General features: G+C 45.4%; 1 protein-coding gene across 1 annotated transcript in view; it reads right to left on the bottom strand.

Moving 5' to 3' along the window:
• Positions 1-19,253, bottom strand: part of rbm46 (RNA binding motif protein 46) — a 104,789-nt gene that overhangs the window by 16,760 nt on the left and 68,776 nt on the right. The window contains exon 3 of the mRNA XM_078546848.1: positions 3,789-4,583. Within this exon, the coding sequence (XP_078402974.1) occupies positions 3,789-4,583 (795 nt within the window). The remainder of the gene's footprint in view (positions 1-3,788; positions 4,584-19,253) is intronic.

Genomic DNA, 19,253 nt, shown 5'->3' on the forward strand with positions numbered 1-19,253 from the left:
CAACATTAATTGGGATAGACATAGTGTTCAGGGCTTGGATGGAGTGGATTTCTTGAAATGTGCACAGGAGAACTTTTTAGGTCAATATGTACAGGGTCCAACAAGGGATGGCGCAGTGCTGGACCTAATTCTGAGAAATGAAGCTGGACAGGTGGCTGAGGTGGTGGTGGTGGAGCATTTTAGTGATAACGACCACAACATGGTACAGTTTAACTTTGTTATGGACAAAGAAATAGACAAGTTGCAAAAAAATGTTTTGGATTGGGGGAGAGCGGATTTTAGTAAATTAAGGCAGGATCTGGCCAAGGTAGACTGGGAACAGATACTTGTAGGGAAATCAGAGGTGCAGTGGGGGGCGTCGAAAAAGGAAATGGGGAGGGCACAGGCTCAACATGTTCCCTCTAGGGTGATAGGAAGGAGTAACACGCCCAGAGAACCATGGATGACCAGGGACATTCAGGTTACTTTGAGAAGGAAAAAGAGAGGCTTTTAGCAGGTACAAGGGAAGCAAATCAGTGGAGGCATTAATGGAGTACAGAAAGAGCAGGGTGGAGCTTCAGAAAGCAATTTGGAGAGCAAAGAGGGGATATGAGAAAGCTCTGGATGGTAAAAGTAGGGAAAATCCCAAGATATTCTATAAGTACATCAATGGGAAGAGGATAACCGGGGAAAGAGTCGGGCCCATAAGGGACCAAGGGGGCAATCTATGGGTGGAGCCAGAGGACATCACTAAAGTGTTGAATGAATACTTCACATCCGTCTTCACCCAAGAGAATGAGGATGAAGGTATGGAACTCGGGGAGACTGCGAGGTTCTTAAGCAAATTGATACAGTGAGTGACAAGGTATTGGCAGGCTTAAAAGTGGACAAATCTCCAGGTCCAGATGATTTGTGTCCCAGACTGCTGAAGGAGGCAAGGAAGGAGATCGCAAGTGCTCTGATCCAAATTTTTAATTCCTCTCTGGCCACAGGGGAGGTGCCAGAGGACTGGAGATCAGCTAATGTGGTTCCGCTATTTAAGAAGGGTTGTAGAGAGAAGCCAGGGAAGTACAGGCCAGTGAATCTCACGTCAGTGGTAGGGAAACTATTGGAGAAAATTCTGAAGGAGAGAATCTATCTCCACTTGGAGAGGCATGGTTTGATCAGGGATAGTCAGCATGGCTTTGTCAGAGGGAAGTCATGCCTAACAAATTTGATTGAATTTTTTGAGGAGGTGACCAGGTGTGTAGATGAGGGTAGTGCAGTTGATGTAGTTTATATGGATTTCAGCAAAGCCTTTGACAAGGTCCCACATGGGAGATTTATAAAGAAGGATGGGACATGGGATAAAGGGTAATTTGATGAGGTGGATTCAAAATTGGCTTAGCTGTAGGAGACAGAGGGTGAAGACAGAAGAATGCTTTAGTGACTGGAAGCCAGTGTCCAGTGGCGTACCACAGGGATCTGTGCTGGGTCTCCCATTATTTGTAATTTATATAAACGACATAGATGGCTATGTGGGGGATAGGATTGGTAAGTTTGTGGATGACACAGAGATTGGCCGGGTGGTTAACAGTGAGGTTGAGTGTCTTGGGCTACAGGAAGATATAGACGGGATGGTCAAATGGGCAGATAAGTGGCAGATGGAATTTAACCCTGAAAAGTGTGAGGTGATACACTTTGGAAGGAGTAATTTGACAAGGAAGTATTCAATGAACAGCATGACACTAGGAAGTTCTGAGGAACAAAGGGATCCTGGCGTGTATGTCCATAGATCTCTGGAGGCGGAGGGGCATGTCAGTGAGGTGGTGAAAAAGGCATACGGGACACCTGCCTTTATCAATCGAGGCACAGATTACAAAAGTAGGGAGGTCATGTTGGAGTTGTATAGAACCTTGGTGAGGCCACAGCTGGAGTAATGTGCGTAGTTCTAGTCGCCACATTATAGGAAGGATGTGATTGCAGTGGAAGGGGTGCAGAGGAGATTCACCAGGATGTTGCCTGGGATGAAGCATTTAAGTTATGAAGAGAGGTTGGCTAGACTTGGGTTGTTTTCGTTGGAGCAGAGAAGACTGAGGGGTGACCTGATCGAGGTGTACAAGATTATGAGGGGCATGGACAGAGTGGATAGGCTGTTCCCCTTAGTTGGAGGGTCAGTCACGAGGGGGCACAAGTTCAAGGTGAGGGGCAGGAGGTTTCGGGGGGGATGTGAGAAAAACCTTTTTACCCAGAGGGTGGTAATGGTCTGGAATGTGCTGCCTGGGAGGGAGGTGGAGGCGGGTTGCCTCACATCCTTTAAAAAGTACCTGGATGAGCACTTGGCCTGTCATAATATTCAAGGCTATGGGCCAAGTGCTGGTAAATGGGATTAGGTGGGTAGGTCAGGTGTTTCTAACATGTCGGTGTAGACTCCATAGAACCATAGAACACTACAGCACAGAAAACAGGCCATTCGGCCCTTCTAGTCTGTGCTGAAATATTATTCCGCTAGTCCCATTGACCTGCACCTAGTCCATAACCCTCCAGACCTCTCCCATCTATGCATCTATCTAATTTATTCTTAAAACTTAAGAGTGAACCCGCATTTACCACGTCAGATGGTAGCTTGTTCCACACTCTCACCACTCTCTGAGTGAAGAAGTTCCCCCTAAACCTTTCCCCTTTCACCCTAAAGCCATAACCTCTCGTGTTTATTTCTCCTAATCTAAGTGGAAAGAGCCTACTCGCATTTACTCTGTCTATAACCCTCACAATTTTGTTAACTCGATGGGCCGAAGGGCCACTTCTGCACTTGTGATTCTGTGAAATCGCGTCAATAGCTTTTATGCTGTTTCTCCAGGGTTTCCACAGATCTTGGCCCAAGCTACTGCCGCTGACTGGAATTACCACCACTGACATTGAACTACATAATTTAACTGTGCTTTTATCTCATTCTAAAGTTTTGCATTTTCCCTTTTGTTTTCCTTGGCATCTAATGTTTTTTCCTCTGCCCATAACATCTTTCTGTAGGTAACACATAATAAGTATAGGTTGTGTACAGCAAGATGTCTGGGGCTCATAAAAAAGGTTGCAATTGAGATACGCACTATCATAGTCCGCCATTAAATCATGAATCTGTAAAAAAGTGATTTTACTTTTCCAAAGTTATCCCCGTCACAGCATGCTGAATTTTCTTAAAATATTCTGGCAGTTGGTCTCAATGACTGCAAAGTAGTTTTGGGGACAAAGGTTGGCCATGTTTATTGGTGATGAATCTTTGCTACTTCCTGCTGTATTGCTCCACTCTGTATTTGTTCTTACATCAGGAGCGGTAATTGACTTTGGAAAATGGATAACATTTTCCTAAGTGCCCGGAGCTTTATGACTCTGGAGAACAAACCTTGCTGAAATGGCCTGATGGCACGCCAATCAAACCAGATTTGAGCATTATTGATAATATTAGCTTAACACCTTAGGCAGAGATCTCTGGAATATCCCTATGTGCTCCAAAGCAGCAAGACTGGAGCTGTTCACATGTGAGAAGCTTCCTATGTCATTACAAAATGAAATAATCAATTTTTTTTGCAAATTTTCCCATTCAGAATGTAGCCCAATAATGCCACTCCATTTCAGTGGCTATAATCTGTAGAAGTCAGAAATTTATTTTAAATCCATTAAATATGCGAGGCAAAGTGAAGCACTTATTTAGTTCAAAACTACAGTTGGAAAGGTCCCTTAATTTAAAATGTACATTGTTGCGATATAGTGCAGACTTCATTAGTTCTGTGCACCTTAAAATTAACACAAGCAGGAAAGCCAGAAATACTTACCTAAATGTGTCAATGCATATTGTGCTGCCAGTTCCTTAGCATCTTCCAGCATTGTGCAGAGCTTATCGGGCATGAAATGGCTCAGTGTACCTTGTGAACTGTTTGCAAGGGATGGAATAACCACTTTATAAACAAGCAGTTGCTTCCCGTCCTGACTTGTAGTTGAGTATAGGTAGTACTCTGGTGGTGCCCAGTTATTTTTGTTGCAGTAATACTCCAAGTGTGTAACTGAGGACTGAAAATGACTAGGCTTTAATGAGTAAATACTCAAAGGTGTAAGCTTTATTCCAGGGAATAGAGGATATGTGCACCTCTCCAGTTCAGGTGAGCATGGGCTATGGTGGCCATTCAGACGTGCTGGTAAGCTTGGTGACCTTCCTGGGGTTTTTGGTACCCCATCCTCTTTGTTGGTAAACGTCAGCCGTTGATTTTCACAATTAAGATTGACTTGACTACCTTGAGTGTATTTCCAAGAGCCATCTTTATTAACTGGTTTTGCAAGAGTGACTTCGATGCCAGCACCATCTATACACTTCCCGTTCATAATATTCATAGCAGCAACTGCATCATCTCTGTCAAAAAAGTGCACAAATGCATAGTCTCGGAGTTTTTTCACACGTTCAACTGCTCCAGGTTTGATTTTGTTAAACTCCATCTTTATGGTTTCCTCTGTTGTAGATATCATCAGGTTTCGCACATATAGTACCTTAACCTTTTGCATAGTTTCCTCATCTACTTCTTTTTCTGGGTCTGCCCAGTCCACTTGAATAGTATGTCCCCACAATTGGAAAGTACCTGAAAAAATAGATGAGGTAAGGTGTAAATTCAAAGGCAACATAGGCTTAGATCTAAGTTGTAAAATGCTAAAATACTTATTATTTTTTATCACAATGAATTACCAGTACAGTTTAACCTTGTCAGTCCGGAACTCTGAAATCTGGAAACACCAGTTATCTGGAATTTTTTTTGGCTGAAGGGTAGCAGAGTTAGCTTTTGGGGTTGTGAGCTTCAACACCCTCACGCCGCCACACCCCCCACCACCCCCACTGCTGCTGAGGCAGCAATGGTGACTGTGGAGAGGAAACTACGAAGTCCAGAGGCTCTGGTGGAACAGCCCTGGACCCACTGGATCAATTCCACCAAACAGTAAGGGATGGACATTGAGCCCAAAGTGCTCTTTAACTTTAGAATACATTTTCAGCACCGAGTGCCAAGTGGGCCTGGGAAAATTGTGCGCAAACTTGGTACAGACAGGGGCTGGCAAGTACAATTCAGTGATGTATTTAGAAGGGAAAAACAGGAGGTCATTCAGCTGAGCTTGGGAAGGTTTCTTCTTGCTCCTGTCTGACGGCAAGTTCCTTACCCATGACTAGCGACTCTGCGGGCACTGGCAACTAGACTAAAAGTGGGAAAAGAAGGGCTAATTACAGTTTTAAGGCCTGAACTCGTTTTGCAACAAGGAATCATGCAATTATAGCATTTCTTATGATCTGTAGTGAATGCAAATGCTTCAAGGCCACATCAAATGGGTTGAATTATTAGACTCCAAGTGGGTAGAAATATTAGTTTTCCCATTGTTTACTACCTATTACCATCAAGAATATGCACCAATGCATTTGTACAAAATTATACTTTATTTTATAATGATCCTGTCAAGAACTTGGGGCATTTCGTAAATACAAATTTCTGTTTTGTACATAAGAACTTTACATCTAACTAGTTTCTCCAAACACTGGAATCTCCAAACTAATTAAGCTACGTTTCTAAAATTCATATTTTTGCCTCATTTTACAAGGTTTGCTAGAACATAATTACAAATTGAATGCTCTATGTCTTATGTCAATGTAACTGTTTATGCTCATTTTTAATGATGCAGCCATGTTCAACTTTCCTTGCTGCTTAACAAAGCAGCTTTAGAGAATTCAGAGATTAGGGCACAAATAGAGGAATTACTTATTACCCTCTTTAAAACCAAGGAAACGAGTTTGGCACTCAGTTCAACAAAAGTGTCCCTTACCCCTAAACTCACACATACTGGCCCGAGGCAGAAAGGCCTTCAGGCACTACTAGATACACTAGTCTTAAAGGGAGCCCTCTCTCCAGTTGTTTCCTACAGGGAGTCTGGGGTTATTGGGTAGAGAGAAAAAAAAGTTTGCCCAGGGCAGGCCTGAGCTGTACCTCTGCATGGTGCTTGTGAACTGTGCTCTTTGGAAGTTGCTGCCAGCTGCTTGATTTCCTCCCAGTCAGCAGCCATAAGGGATGTTCTGCTCAGCTGCCTCATACTCAGGGCCACATTCGATCTTGGAATTGTCCCCGGTATCCTGCCTCACCCAGCAGCTCGCGACATGTGTATGTTTATTACATATAGTTACTGAGTGATAAATAAGTCAGTAGAACAAGTTGTCATTTCATGTATGTTCAGTAACTAGCTCATTATAACCTTCCAATTGAAAGCTACAACTTCCAGAATGTCCTGTTTTTAGATAAATGAGAGATGTTTAAATAATTACTGCATTAGTTGTAGGTATTGTTTAAATTTAGACAATCCACCAATATTTTGCTCGGTAATAAAATCTGCAAGTGAAATTCTTTAAAAATGCACAATATATCATCCTTGTCTCTTTATCCTTATCTTCAGACTTTGAACTAGGGGGAAATGGATACCACTGAGGCCACTACGTAAGCCCCAGCCCCCAGGCCACCTCAGATGAGGACACTGAGGAAACCACCTAGGAAGAAACGTCACTGCGCTCACCAGCACCCTCTCACAGTGCAGAGACACACACCTTGGTGGGGCATAGCTCCAGATTAAGCTCTGGGTCACCTATTGGAGAATCACTGACATGTCCCTGCAGCAGTCGGAGGCAGGGACAGCCGAGGTCTCCGGCACTCTTTGGGTTGCTGGAGACCAACCACCCGCTGACTCCAAGTCAGATGATGAGCCTCTGTGAGCGGCCACCAACACAATGCTGGAGATGTAACAACAGGCAGCGGAATATCAGGCAGGGATGCAGAAGTCACTCAGCAGACTGGAGCAAATGATGGAGGAGTCTGCCCATGTTCTGTCTGATGTCAAGGCTCCGACATGCGAGTGCCTCGAGATCAGATCGGGAAGGTTGAGGATCACCATGGAAGCCTTGGTCTAGCAGGTTTTGCTCTCGGCCCTGGACTCCATGGTCACACACACTGATGGACATCATCAATGTCTAGACGATAGAGGGGGTTGGGCACCTTTATCTCTCTCTAGGTGCCCCATCTCCTCAAGGAGTCAGGGAGAGGTCATCGGGAGCCCACAGGGAGGATGTGTCAGCCGGACATCCCAGGGGCCTCCACTCAGGGTATCCAGCCACTCAAAATCTCCTTTGCCTGTGACCCCATCCACTCCAACTGCTCAGGCCGAGGAGGGTGCATCTGCCCATGACCCTTATCAGGCTGGGGCCCTCCAGGCCTCAGGCCACCAGAGGACGTGCGAAAGGTCATTGCAGACATCAGGACCTATCAGTCAGTCGTCAGCCTCCACCTCTGCTGCAGATGTCGGGGCTGTACCCAGGCATAGTGGTAGGGTTCAGAAAATTACAAAATATTGAAATCACTTTTGGGTCACAGGTGAGCAACCACTGTAAAAATATTGCACTTTCCTTAATACATTCTATGTTTATGTGAATGGCTTAGTCAACTGAAAGCATTGTGATTATGTACATATGAATCCTCTTATTTTGAGGTTTAGCCATTAACCCACTCAGTGATAGTGTCCCTTTGTGAGACTTACATTCATGTGATGCCAACCTCACTGAAGATAGTTTCTGCACCCTTGTGTGATGTCGTGGAGATATGTTACAATCTTTATTGGAAGTGTGTGCTTAATGCACTTGTAATCCTTTTTCCTCACAACACACCATTGTGTGAGGGCAGCTCAGCAGCCTCAAGGGACCAGCAGCAGTTGTGCCTCCTCAGTGGTCGTGCCAAAGGAGAAGACCTGGACAGGCAGATGATATCTCCATCTCACTGGCTGCTGTAGTTTCTCATTAATGTGGCGACGATTGCAACAAGTAAGTTGCCGCAGCGTTCTCGCTCTTGTTTCGACTTTCGTGCGCTAGCACGAACGCATACATAGTGCACCACTGACCTTCGAGAATGAAGGCCTGGTGAATCGTGAGACGTAAGGTGCTACTGTAAATGCTGAACCTGCTCTCTACATGACTGGTTGGCCATAACTGTCAATGCAATGGAATGGCATCAAAGGACAGGGGTAATATGGCCACCTCCTAGTGCCTTCACTTTACTCCTCCTGGAATCTGGTAGTAATTAAAGTGGCACGGGCACGTCTTCCACATCATGCTTCCTCAATGGCGTCGTCCCATGGAAGCTGACCCTCATCATTCGCTTCATGTTCCTGGCCCCCCTCCTCTCAATTTCTCCATCTGGCAAGGGATCGCCCCGTTCCGATGCCAGGTTGTGAAGGGCGCAACACACAGCAATGCTGCAGGATACCCTATCTGGAGCGTGCTGCAGTGCCCCGCCTGAGTGGTCCTGGGATAGTTATTCAATTTCATTGTTACTATTTAATTATTATCTCATCCGACGAAGCCACATGTCAACACATTGCACAGGCAGCCAGGGGCAAGAACATTGCACACACACATACCCCTCTGCCAGAATCAATAGCAAGTCTGTTCCCTTTCCATTGCTGCATTCATAAACTTAGGGTAGCATTGTGTTCTTTTAAAAAATATTTCAAGTGTGATATATTTTAAATATGCCTCTGTGAAGGAGAAAGTTGGAAAAACATTTCAAAGGGTGGAATTCCAGAATCAAAAAGTCAGAATTCTGCCAAAAGGCAGAAGTTTCTTATCCCTGAGTTAAGCTCTTATCCACAAGAGGAAACATTCTGTATCCACTTTATCAAAACCTTTTATAATTTTAAAGATCTCCATTAGGTCACCCCTCAGTCTTCTTTTCTCAAGAGAAAACAGACCTAGCCTGTCAATCCTTTCCAGGTATGTATATACCATGCATTTCTGGTATCATCCTTGTAAATCTTTTCTGCACCCTCTCAAGTGACTCTATCTCCTTTTTATAATATGGCGACCACAGTACCCTAGTGTAATCTAACCAAGGTTCAAAACAGGTTTTGCTTAACTTCCCTACTTTTCAATTCTATCGCTCTAGAAATAAAGCCTAGTGCTTAGTTTGCTTTTTTTATGGCCTTGTAAATCTCCGCTTCAATTTTTAGTGATTGGTGCATTAATACTCCGAGATCCCTTTGTTCCTCTACCCCGCCTAAACTTGCAACTTTTCAAGTAAGAATTTTATTCTTCCTACCAAAATTATAGAGGTAGTGGCAGAGGTATTCAAAATCATAAAGAATCTGGATGGAATTGATAGGGTGAAATTGTTCCCATTGGTGGAAGGATCAAGATACCAGGGGACACTGATTCAAAGCGACTGGCGAAAGAAACAAAGGGAATGTAAGGAAAAGCTTCTTTATGCAATTCGGATCTGGAATGCACTGCCTAAGAGTGTGGTGGAGGTAGGTTAAATCATGGCTTTGAAAGGAGACTTGGATAATTATCTGAAGAGGAAAACTTTGCAGGGGCAAAGGCAAGGGAGAGGTAATTGGTACACTGTTCTTGCAGAGATCCAGCATAATGTCACGATGTGCCAAATGGCCTCCTTTTGTGCTGTAACCATTAGAACAAAAAAAAGCACAGCCATTCAGCCCATCGTGCCTGTGTCATCTTTTTAGTGGGGCTGTTCAATTAGTCCCCCACTCTCTGGCCCATTTGCCATAACCCTGCATTTTTTTTCCCCTTCAAGTAATGTCTGAATTTAACCACTGAATCTCCTTCCACCAAAGCACTACATCACATTATCTGTGTTGAATTGCATTTACCGATTATTCGTCCATTCTGCAAGGAAGAGCGGGTATATTCATTAATCATAGATTTTCTGATGTCTGCTATCTGGGGTGACGTAAATAGCACAACCTCTTGAGAAGGGTACATTTACTGACAGCAACCTTTGGATTTCTGCATTATTCTGTGCACATATAGGCTCCAAGTACCGAATTTTTTGAAGGTGACAGGGGCCGTGGCTGCTGGCTGGAGAACTGGCGAGAGCGCTGTGTCACCTCTGTTCAGGAAGGTCTGTCAAATGATATACCAATCAGGCACTTGACAGGGCAGCAAAGGGCCTTCCTCCAGAATCAAGGGCCCAGGAGCAGCATGCTGAAAGCTGCTGACCAGAGGCTGGCAGCTCTTCTGTACTCAGCAGAATCATGGGCCTCAGATCGAGGAGGGACCTAGGAGCAGGTGAGTGATGGTGGGTTGGGGGTCGTGGGGGAGTCAGCAGCAATAGCAGGGGGTGGCTTTCAGTGTTCCACCCCCCCACCCTCCTGATGCTGGGTGCCGCAATCAGACATTTGAGTGCCCTTGAACAAGGGACCTGTCCTGGGAGCCCGCAAGAAAATGCAGCAGGGTTTGTTTCTCAAGCTCCTTACATGATGAGCCGCCTGCCTGCTGCCGGTGAGGCCCTTAAGTGGGCATAAATCAAATTCTCCACAAAACCATCCTGACTTGGAACTATATTACCTTCACTGTCACTGGGTCAAAATCCTGGAACTCTCTTCTTAACAGCACTGTGGGTGTACCCACACCAGAGGGACTGCAGCATTTCAAGAAAGCAACTCACCACCACCTTCTCAAGGGCAATTAGGGATTGGCAAGAAATGCTGGCTTAGCCAGCGATGCCCGCATCCTATGAAAGAATGAAAAGAGTTGGCGGCAGAGCAGGAAGGCTATTCCCGCCACAGACTTCATTGGGGTGGAGATGGGAAGGAGGCGAGGTCCCCACCTGCCACCCTCCTGCCGGGTTAAATGCTTCCCCGCCACCAAATTCACCATGGGGGAGGGCACAAGATTCCATCCCATGTCTGGCCAGTGTCAGTGCAACTTGTGAACACAGGCATCCAATGAACACAGGCATCCAGTACTGTTATCAAATCTTTTTATTATTTTAAATACCTCAATTCGCTCACCTCTCAATCTTCTATACTCAAGGAAATGCAAGCAGCTTTAATGTAACATGTCATTATAACAACACTTTTTAGCCCCAATCGTATTCTAGGGGATGTGCACTACACTACATCTAAAACCAATATATCCTTTCCGGAGATGCGATACAATAGTCCAGATGGGTCTAACCAAGTCGAGCATAACTTACTTCGCTACATGTTCCTACCTCCTTGGACAGCCAGTATGCTTTTTGTAGGCTAGCTTTATACTCTGTGGTACTGACTGAGCACTGCACTGTCAGAGGTACACTTTCAGATAAGATCAGACCAATAGCACTATCTGATCATTATCACATGGCTGTTTGAGGTGGCTTGCTGTACACATATTGGCTGCTGCGGTTCCTCAACAGTGATGTTACTTAATAAAGTACACAGGGCAGAATTTTGAGGTCGTCGGGTGGGAGGGGGAGGGGCCGGGAAACAGCCCACCGCCCGCGATCGGCCTCTGGCCGTGATTTCAAGCTAACGCTGCTCCTCACTGGTCTGGAAGGGCTAAACGGGGGCGGGGGCCTGTCAGCTGCTGGGTCCAATAGCCACCCGACGGCCAGTTTAAAACGGCACAGGCAACCCCAGGAAGGCTGCCAGAGAAGGGCATCTGTTGCTTGTTGTCCCGATGGACTCAAGTACGGCTGGAAATGACAGGCAGGTTGGGTGGGCACTCGGCCTCCAGCCTTTCTGATAAATGCCTTGCTGTCCTCCTGGAGGAGGTGGCTGCCTGTCCCCAGAGATGGGAGGTGGAAGACACCGCACCTCACCAAGAAGGCATGGGAGGAGGTGGCAGCGCTGGTGAGCAGCCACGGCATGGTGCAATGCACATGGGTGCAGTACCGGAAGCGCTTCAATGACCTGCTGCGCTCGGGAAGGGTGAATACCATGTTGGCATGGTCAGTGTGGTCACCTGGCGGGTCGGGAGCGGAGTCATCTGTCCCGCCATTACCTGACTGGAGCAAAGGTCCGGGCGCCGTATTTAAATGGCGCCCGAACACACACACTCTCCAGCCAGCTATCTCCAGGGCACCTACAGAGATGCCTGGAAACTAGAGGAGAAGTCTGCAAGCCACAAGGTGGCGGCAGCACCCCGCTTTTGCTCTGACACCTTGATTCGAGGAGTGCAGAAATCATAAGGCTGTGCTGTACCTGAGGGATGGCTCCAGAAAACACACCAGCCTCACCTCTCTGGCCTGGGAGGCAATCACAGGGGATGTAAGTGCGGCTGACTACCTGCAATGCCATCCAGTGCAGGAAGAGGATGAATGATCTCATCTGCTCCACCAGGTTAAGTCAACCTTCAACTCCATCCAATATCAAACACTCATCATGGCATCATGTACTCAAAGGGCTACTCTCTTCAGGGATCTCACACAACCATGAGAAGACGATGATACATATCACCACCGATTGTCTCACGGAAACATTCACATCACTACCATCTCATCTATCATGCTGCTCACACTCCAACTTCAGCCTCTGAGTGGGGCGGGGGGGGGCTCATCTCACACACGGGGCATGCATATTTCCCAACCTCAGCTCCATCCCTTCCTAGATGGCATCGTCCCGTGGAAGTTGACTGTCATTACCCTCTTCACGTTCCTGGCCCGCCTGCTCTCCATCCTCCAATAAGTTCTCATCCTCCTCCAATTTTCCCTCTGGCAAGGGATCATCGCCCCTAGGCAGCACCAGTTTTTGAAAGGCACAACAGACAGTGATGATGCAGGAGTGTGCTGCACTGCCCCGCCTGAGCAGTAGAATTCGGAAGTGCATCTTCAGAATGCCAATGGTCTGCTCGATTAGGGACCGTGACAAGCTGTGAACTGCGTTGTACTTCTCCTCCAAACACTCTGAGGCCGATGTACAGGTGTCATGAGCCAGCATATCAGTGGGTACCCCTTATCCCCAGGCAGCCATCACTGTAGACACTCAGGACCTTCGAATATCTGAGGCACCTGGAAGTGACTCAGGATGTATGAATCATGGCAACTCCCTGGGTACCTGACACAAACATGCATTAAGCGCTTCCAATGATTGCACACCAATTAAACATTGATGAAATGAAAGCCTTTACAGGTGATAAACATTAGGGGCTGCTGCCATGGAGTCCTTAAAGCCACATGGGTGGAGTTGATTGCACTCTGCACTCCTGGGAAGCCTGAGATCGCTGCAAACACGTTGAATCTCGCAGTTTGACTATCTTCATTGAATGTAAGCCTCACATAATGATATGCCCTCTGTAGAGGACATCTGAGACCTCCTTGATGCACGTGTGTGTGGTGGATTGCGAGATGCCGCACAGGTCCCCTGTAGATCCCTGCAACGATCCGCAGGCAAAGGAACTGAGCGCTGCAGTCACCTTCAAGAATGTGGCAGAGCTCAGGATAAGCGCAGACATGCACAACATTCTTTCTCACTCATCTAAATAGGAGTCTTCTTCAGTATACCCTGGGTCTAGCGAGTCATCTCTGTGCTCTGGGTCTCTCCTCCTGATCCTCATGTTCTTGCTATGGCTCCCCTGCACCCTGGACCTCAGGTGGGGCATCCTCCTGAAGCTGTCCCTTATCCTCCATTGCATTAGAACCCTCGAAAAGGCAGCATTGAGCCCTAGATCCGTAACTGTTGTATCCTTCTCACTGAAATGGTAGATTGAAGAGAATAATGAGTAACAGGTGACCGTGGTGAAGCTCACATCTTGAACTAATTGCAAATGTTATGGTCTATAGCTGGCTCTATTGTTGCTGATGCAGCCTTGTATCTGAGGGGCTAACAGACCTACCGGGGTGATCATGACGACATCCCAGAGACTTGACATCTGAATCCCAGAGTGGTTGGAGAAGGTTTGAATAACATGCGTGACCTGACCTAGGTCAGTGCACCAAAGAAATGTCAGATCTGGCATACTAATTAACAATAAATTGCTCATGATTAATGACTGAATGCCCTTTGGCCTGTTATGAACACCAATTCTGGAAAGCATACGAGTCTTCCATTGATGGGATGTTATATATGTAACACCTGTGCGTCCTTAACAGTTACCTGCATTCCCAAATTTCACACTCCTGTGTATTAATGCTGAAATGCAGCCACTATTATGTTAAGCCATAGGCTCCTACATTTCCCTGTTATAGCGTGTCAAAAGGCATGGGTTCCAATGGCTATCTTCTCAAGGTCTTCCTCCTTTCTCTCAGTTCAGACTCCATTTTAATCTTGCGGCACCAACAAGTTAGCGGGCCCCCAGAAAAGGCCTCTCACTCCAGCTCCTCCATAACAGCCTCAGACCACTCCCATGCAATTTGCTTCTACTTTTGATTTATAACTGCACCATTAGTTTCAGATACAAGATGATGGTTCACCACTATTATTTCGAGATCAGCTTCTATGCTCCCTCTCACTGTCTGCATCCCAGAAGTTCACCTAAAACCTTGTGACGTGAAGGTAGTGCTCCCTCATTATTCTCCAGCCTCCCCGAGTAATACTGGAGCCCATTGTTGTTGTGGTCGACAATCCTACCCTCCATCCTGAGCCCATCACTGTTGATATGCCCATGCCCTATGTGGACCTCTACCCTGCCCAGAGGCTGTGTGCATAGTCACCGACAGAGGAGACCACCCACTCCAATGAAAGCTTCATATAGCCCCTTTTTATTATTTTCCCCAAATACAGGCTGCAGGTGCCTCCCATAACCATAACAGATGCAGACAAGCCCATCGACAGCCAGAGCAAAAATGCCCTGCACACCAAGCTGTGCATTATTCCAACTGAGCACATAGCCCCGCCCCTCCCTGGAGCGAGAATACAACATGCTCGCTATGCATAGCCCAGTAGCATGGTCTGCTGCACCCATGACTGTCTCAGCTCTCTTACTCTTGACCGAGGTCCACAAAGCCCAAGGACTGTCCCTACTCTCTGACTCCTGACTGTGAGCCTAAGGAGGTTCTCTTTCCTGACTGTGAGCCCAAGGAATGTCTCTACTCTCTGACTCCAACCTGCTAGCCCCAGACCAAAGGATTTGACTTTCAATGAGTTCCCCATTGCCCTAAGGGCTGAACACTACACTGTCTCCCTTCCCAATCACCCGCTTATGAGTCTCAGAGCGACACACTCCACTTGTGCCACATTAACATACTCTCCCCTTTCCTATTCTGCAGTTTGTGTGTATCCCCTCTCATTCATAGGGTGGTATCCCATTCACCTCCCTTGTTTGTCAGCATTTCAATTTCCCTTGTCAGGCTCCAGCTTCCCACCCTTTGGTCCCCCCTTTGCCCCCCATGTATTTCCCCTCCTCAATTCCTTGCTATGCCTTCCTGCCCCTTTGCCCCCCACCCATGTGTCCGTTACCCTTCTCCCCCACCCCCACCAATTCAATGAGCATTAATGAGATGGTAATGAATGCAAATGGCGTTCACACTACCAGTCAGCGGTATATCCAACCTGCCATTGGGAGAGTTGCAAATTATTTTCATGCCAGTGGGATTCAGATTTTTTGGCTCCCGATAGATTCTCTGCTCTCGGCCGCCACGACACCCACCGCGGGCAGGATGGGAAAATTCCACCCTCAGTGTTTGCCGTCATTACTCCTCTGAAACTGACAGCAACTTCTGGAGTCTGCAAACGTGCAGTCAGATATGGAAATCCAGACGCTGCTGTCAGTGATTCTACATTTCTGTACAGGATGTTCTTTTGAAGTAACCTTAAGTCTGTAGTTAGAAATCACTGAAATGATGAGAACTTGCCATTTTATAAAGAAAAAAGAGTTGCATTTATATAGCATTGTCACAATAACTGAATTTCTAAAATTGCTTTACATCCAATAAACTATTTTTGAAGTAAATGTGGCAGGCAATTTGAACACGGCAACTTCCCATAAAAAGTAATGTGATAATAACCAGATAATCTACTTTTGTGATGCTGACTGGGGGATAAATACTGGCCAGGATACCAGAGGTAACTCCCCTGTTTTTCCTCAAAATAGTGTCATGGGATCATTTACATCCTCTCAAGGCAGATAGTGGCTGAGTTTAAACACTCAACCAAAAAACAGCACTTCCAACAATGCAGTCCTCCCACTAAGCTTCACAGCCTTGACTGCTGTGCTGAAGCCCTGAAATGGAGCTTGAATCTAGAATTTTGTGACTCAGAGCGAAGAGTGCTATGGTTGACACAATCCTTCTTTTGTTGATATAAAAATCCTTGTTGAATGAGGTGTAACTGGGTTTTTAACAGCATACCAATTACATCCGGATGAAAGATCTTCCCGGCACTGCAAAATTAATTTGTGCAATGTCAAATGTCACCATTATGTTAGAAAATCATTTTAAAAATAAATTTTAGAAATCTTGTTTTTGGTATTTCAGCTCTTACTTTAATCCCATCTGTCTGAGCAAATCATTTATTTTGCTCACTGTAAACGTACTTAAAAATGAAGAATAATTCCTAATACTTCCTATTGCTAACTTGGAGAGCACTTCAATGTGATTGATTGCTTAATATGTTTGCTGGCATCATTGTTGCTGGATGCCTGCAGATCCTCTTGACTTTGCATCAAAATCAAATTAAATTAAGGAGAGAGGAAATCTGTGTCATAGAGATCACCAGCTCTAAATGGACAAGTGTTCTCCATGGTCAGAGACAGCGTCATCGATGTGTCACTGAAGTCTGGGCTATGACTTCATATTGTGCCACACTGAAGTCCATTTTCTACTTTTGCCACCTCATGTCTTTTTAAATTTCTGTACCGAATACTACCTGGGGTAGAAACCATCCTATCCACCCTATTAAGTCTCATTATTTTCTCCATCACCATTTTTTCCCAAATGTTTTAAACCATATTTTTTTCTGAGGAATAAAATTATCTCTAATAAAATTATCAAAAGAGCATATAAGGATGAAGCCAAATTCAGATTTAACCATCCTTTTCTCGTTCACAAACTTTTCTGGTTGACTACCCCTATTCAGATTTTCCAACTTTTTGCATACACCTACAGGCAGTTTTTTTTTTCACTACCTCTCTAACGACGTTTTGTAAATCATTATAATTACATATTTCAGAGAAACATATTTCCGTAATATTTTTACTTAGCATTAATATGATGGATATGCTCGATTTTTTTTGGAGCAGAAGCACCTGAAGTTGGGAAGAAATATATTAAAACCCTCTTCCCCCACAAAATCACTCAATCAGCCCCTCTTCCCAATGCCCCTCCCCCACTCGTCAGAAACCCCTATTACCAACTACCCTTCCTCTCCCCACTCACTTAGCTCTTCCCACATCCTCTACCACCCACTCACTCCTTTGTACCTCTGAGATGGTTCCACCACAGTGATAGCCTCAGTTGGGAAGGCCATGTCTGCCCAGCTAACCTGCGGCCCAAGCAGCTGCATCTCCCACTTGGACAGTGCTTTCACCAGCAGCTGCTGCTTTTGCACCACCACCATGCCAGTGCTCAGGCTCATACGCTGCCACTCACCATCCTGCTGCTCCTTTTATCACTCTTATTGTTTCTCTCCTGTGCTTGCTAATAGGCACAACTGCATCTTACCAGTATGAATGTTAGCAACAAGCATGGGAGAGAAACAACCTGTGAGTGGAGGATCAGCAAGAAGGTAAGTGGTGCACATAACACCATACAAAATGGAATCTGGCACAAGCCATTTGGACCCTTGAACCTGCTTTGTCATTCAACAAGGTCATAGCTGATCTGATTGTAGCCTTAAATCCACTTTCCTCCCTGGCCCCCATAACCGTTGACTTCCTTATAGATCAAAAATCTGTCTAACTCAACCTTGAATATATTTAATGCCTGAGCCTCCACTGCTCTCTGTAGGGTAGTGAATTCCAAAGATTAATGACCCTCTGAGAAAAGAAATTCCTCCACCTCTGTCTTAATTTGGAGATCCCTTTTTGAAAATGTGCCCATTAGTTTTAGATTTCTCCACAACAGCAAACATCTTCTCAGCAACTCGCCTCAGAATCTTATGTTCACTTCATTCTTCTAAAGTCCAATGACCATTGGCCCAAGGTTTCCTCCTAAGTCAATCGCTTCAAACCAGGAATCAATCTAGTGAACCTGCTATAAAGTGCCTTCAATGCAAGTATATCCCTCCTTTAATGAGATCAAAACTCTATAGTTTCACCCAATTCTCTTATGTAGATGCAACAAGCCTTCCCTACTTTTACACTCCATCCCCCTTGCAATAAAGGCCAACACTCCATTTGCCTTCATAATTACTTGCTGTATCTGCAAGCTACCATTCTGAGATTCATGTACGATGACATCTCTGTCCTGCAGCATTCTGCAGTCTCTCTCCATTTAAATAATATTTTGCTTTTCTATTTTTCCTCACAGTGGACAACCTCATTTTCTCACATTCTACTCAATCCTCCAAATTTTTGCCCACACACTTAGCCTACCTATATTCCTTTGTAGATTCTTGTGTGCTCCTCACAACTTCCTTTCCTACTTATCTTTGTATCACAACTTCATGATATAAAATATTTTACGACTTGAGTACATCAGGGCTCCAGTGGCCCAGAAGAAGTCAACTGTTCACAGTGCCAAACATCAATGCGTTGCAGACTTTACCACCCTCACGCATTTAGTTTGAGGAGGGAGCATTCGTGAAGCTTGAGTGACTAGCTGCATGTGCTGTTGACAATGGAGGAGCAGGAAACTGCTGATCTGGCCAGTGCATGTTCTTCCTCAGCTGCAGAGTCCAACATATATTCAAAAGTGCTGTACGTGAGCATAAGTATTCCCGACAGTCATCTGGATTTGTCCAAAGCACTATGGTTTTGCGGAAATACAGTCTACCATGAGTATTTCCAGGATCAATTGCAGCAGAAACTTTCATGTCACAAGATCTTCACACAGTTAGTACACTGAAAAAATTGGGCTTAACTATGCAGCAAATTCACTTGATTAGTATCAAGCAAACAGGATGCGAGGGGCAACTCAACAATTGCTAAAGGTCTGCTCCTGAATAGTTTGACATGGCGAGGGAATGTCCTGTGGCAGAATAGGCAGAGATATGGCTCAGTTCTCCTCCAAATTAAGTTAGCATTTTGGAAATTGCCCCTTCCCCTCCAAATGAAAGTTAACATGCTAGAGAGCAGGTAAAATCAGCTAAACACCATAGAATCAAATGTTACAACACCAGAAGATGGACTAATTCATGGCTCAGCACAGCAAGGTGCAAAGCCACTTCAATTCCAAAAGGTTCTCATTGATACAAAGTAGACATGTCCCCTATAAAAATAAGAGTGGTACTGCCAAATCAAGACCCCCCTGGTTGTCTAGAGGGATACAGGGGAAGATCAAACAGAAAAAGAAAGCGTACGATAGGCACAAAGAACTAAGCACTGCAGATAGCCTAGACGAATATAGGAAGTGCAGGGATGAAGT

Source organism: Cetorhinus maximus, chromosome 1 (assembly GCF_964194155.1).
Source record: "Cetorhinus maximus chromosome 1, sCetMax3.hap1.1, whole genome shotgun sequence".
NCBI classification, from domain to species: domain Eukaryota; kingdom Metazoa; phylum Chordata; class Chondrichthyes; order Lamniformes; family Cetorhinidae; genus Cetorhinus; species Cetorhinus maximus.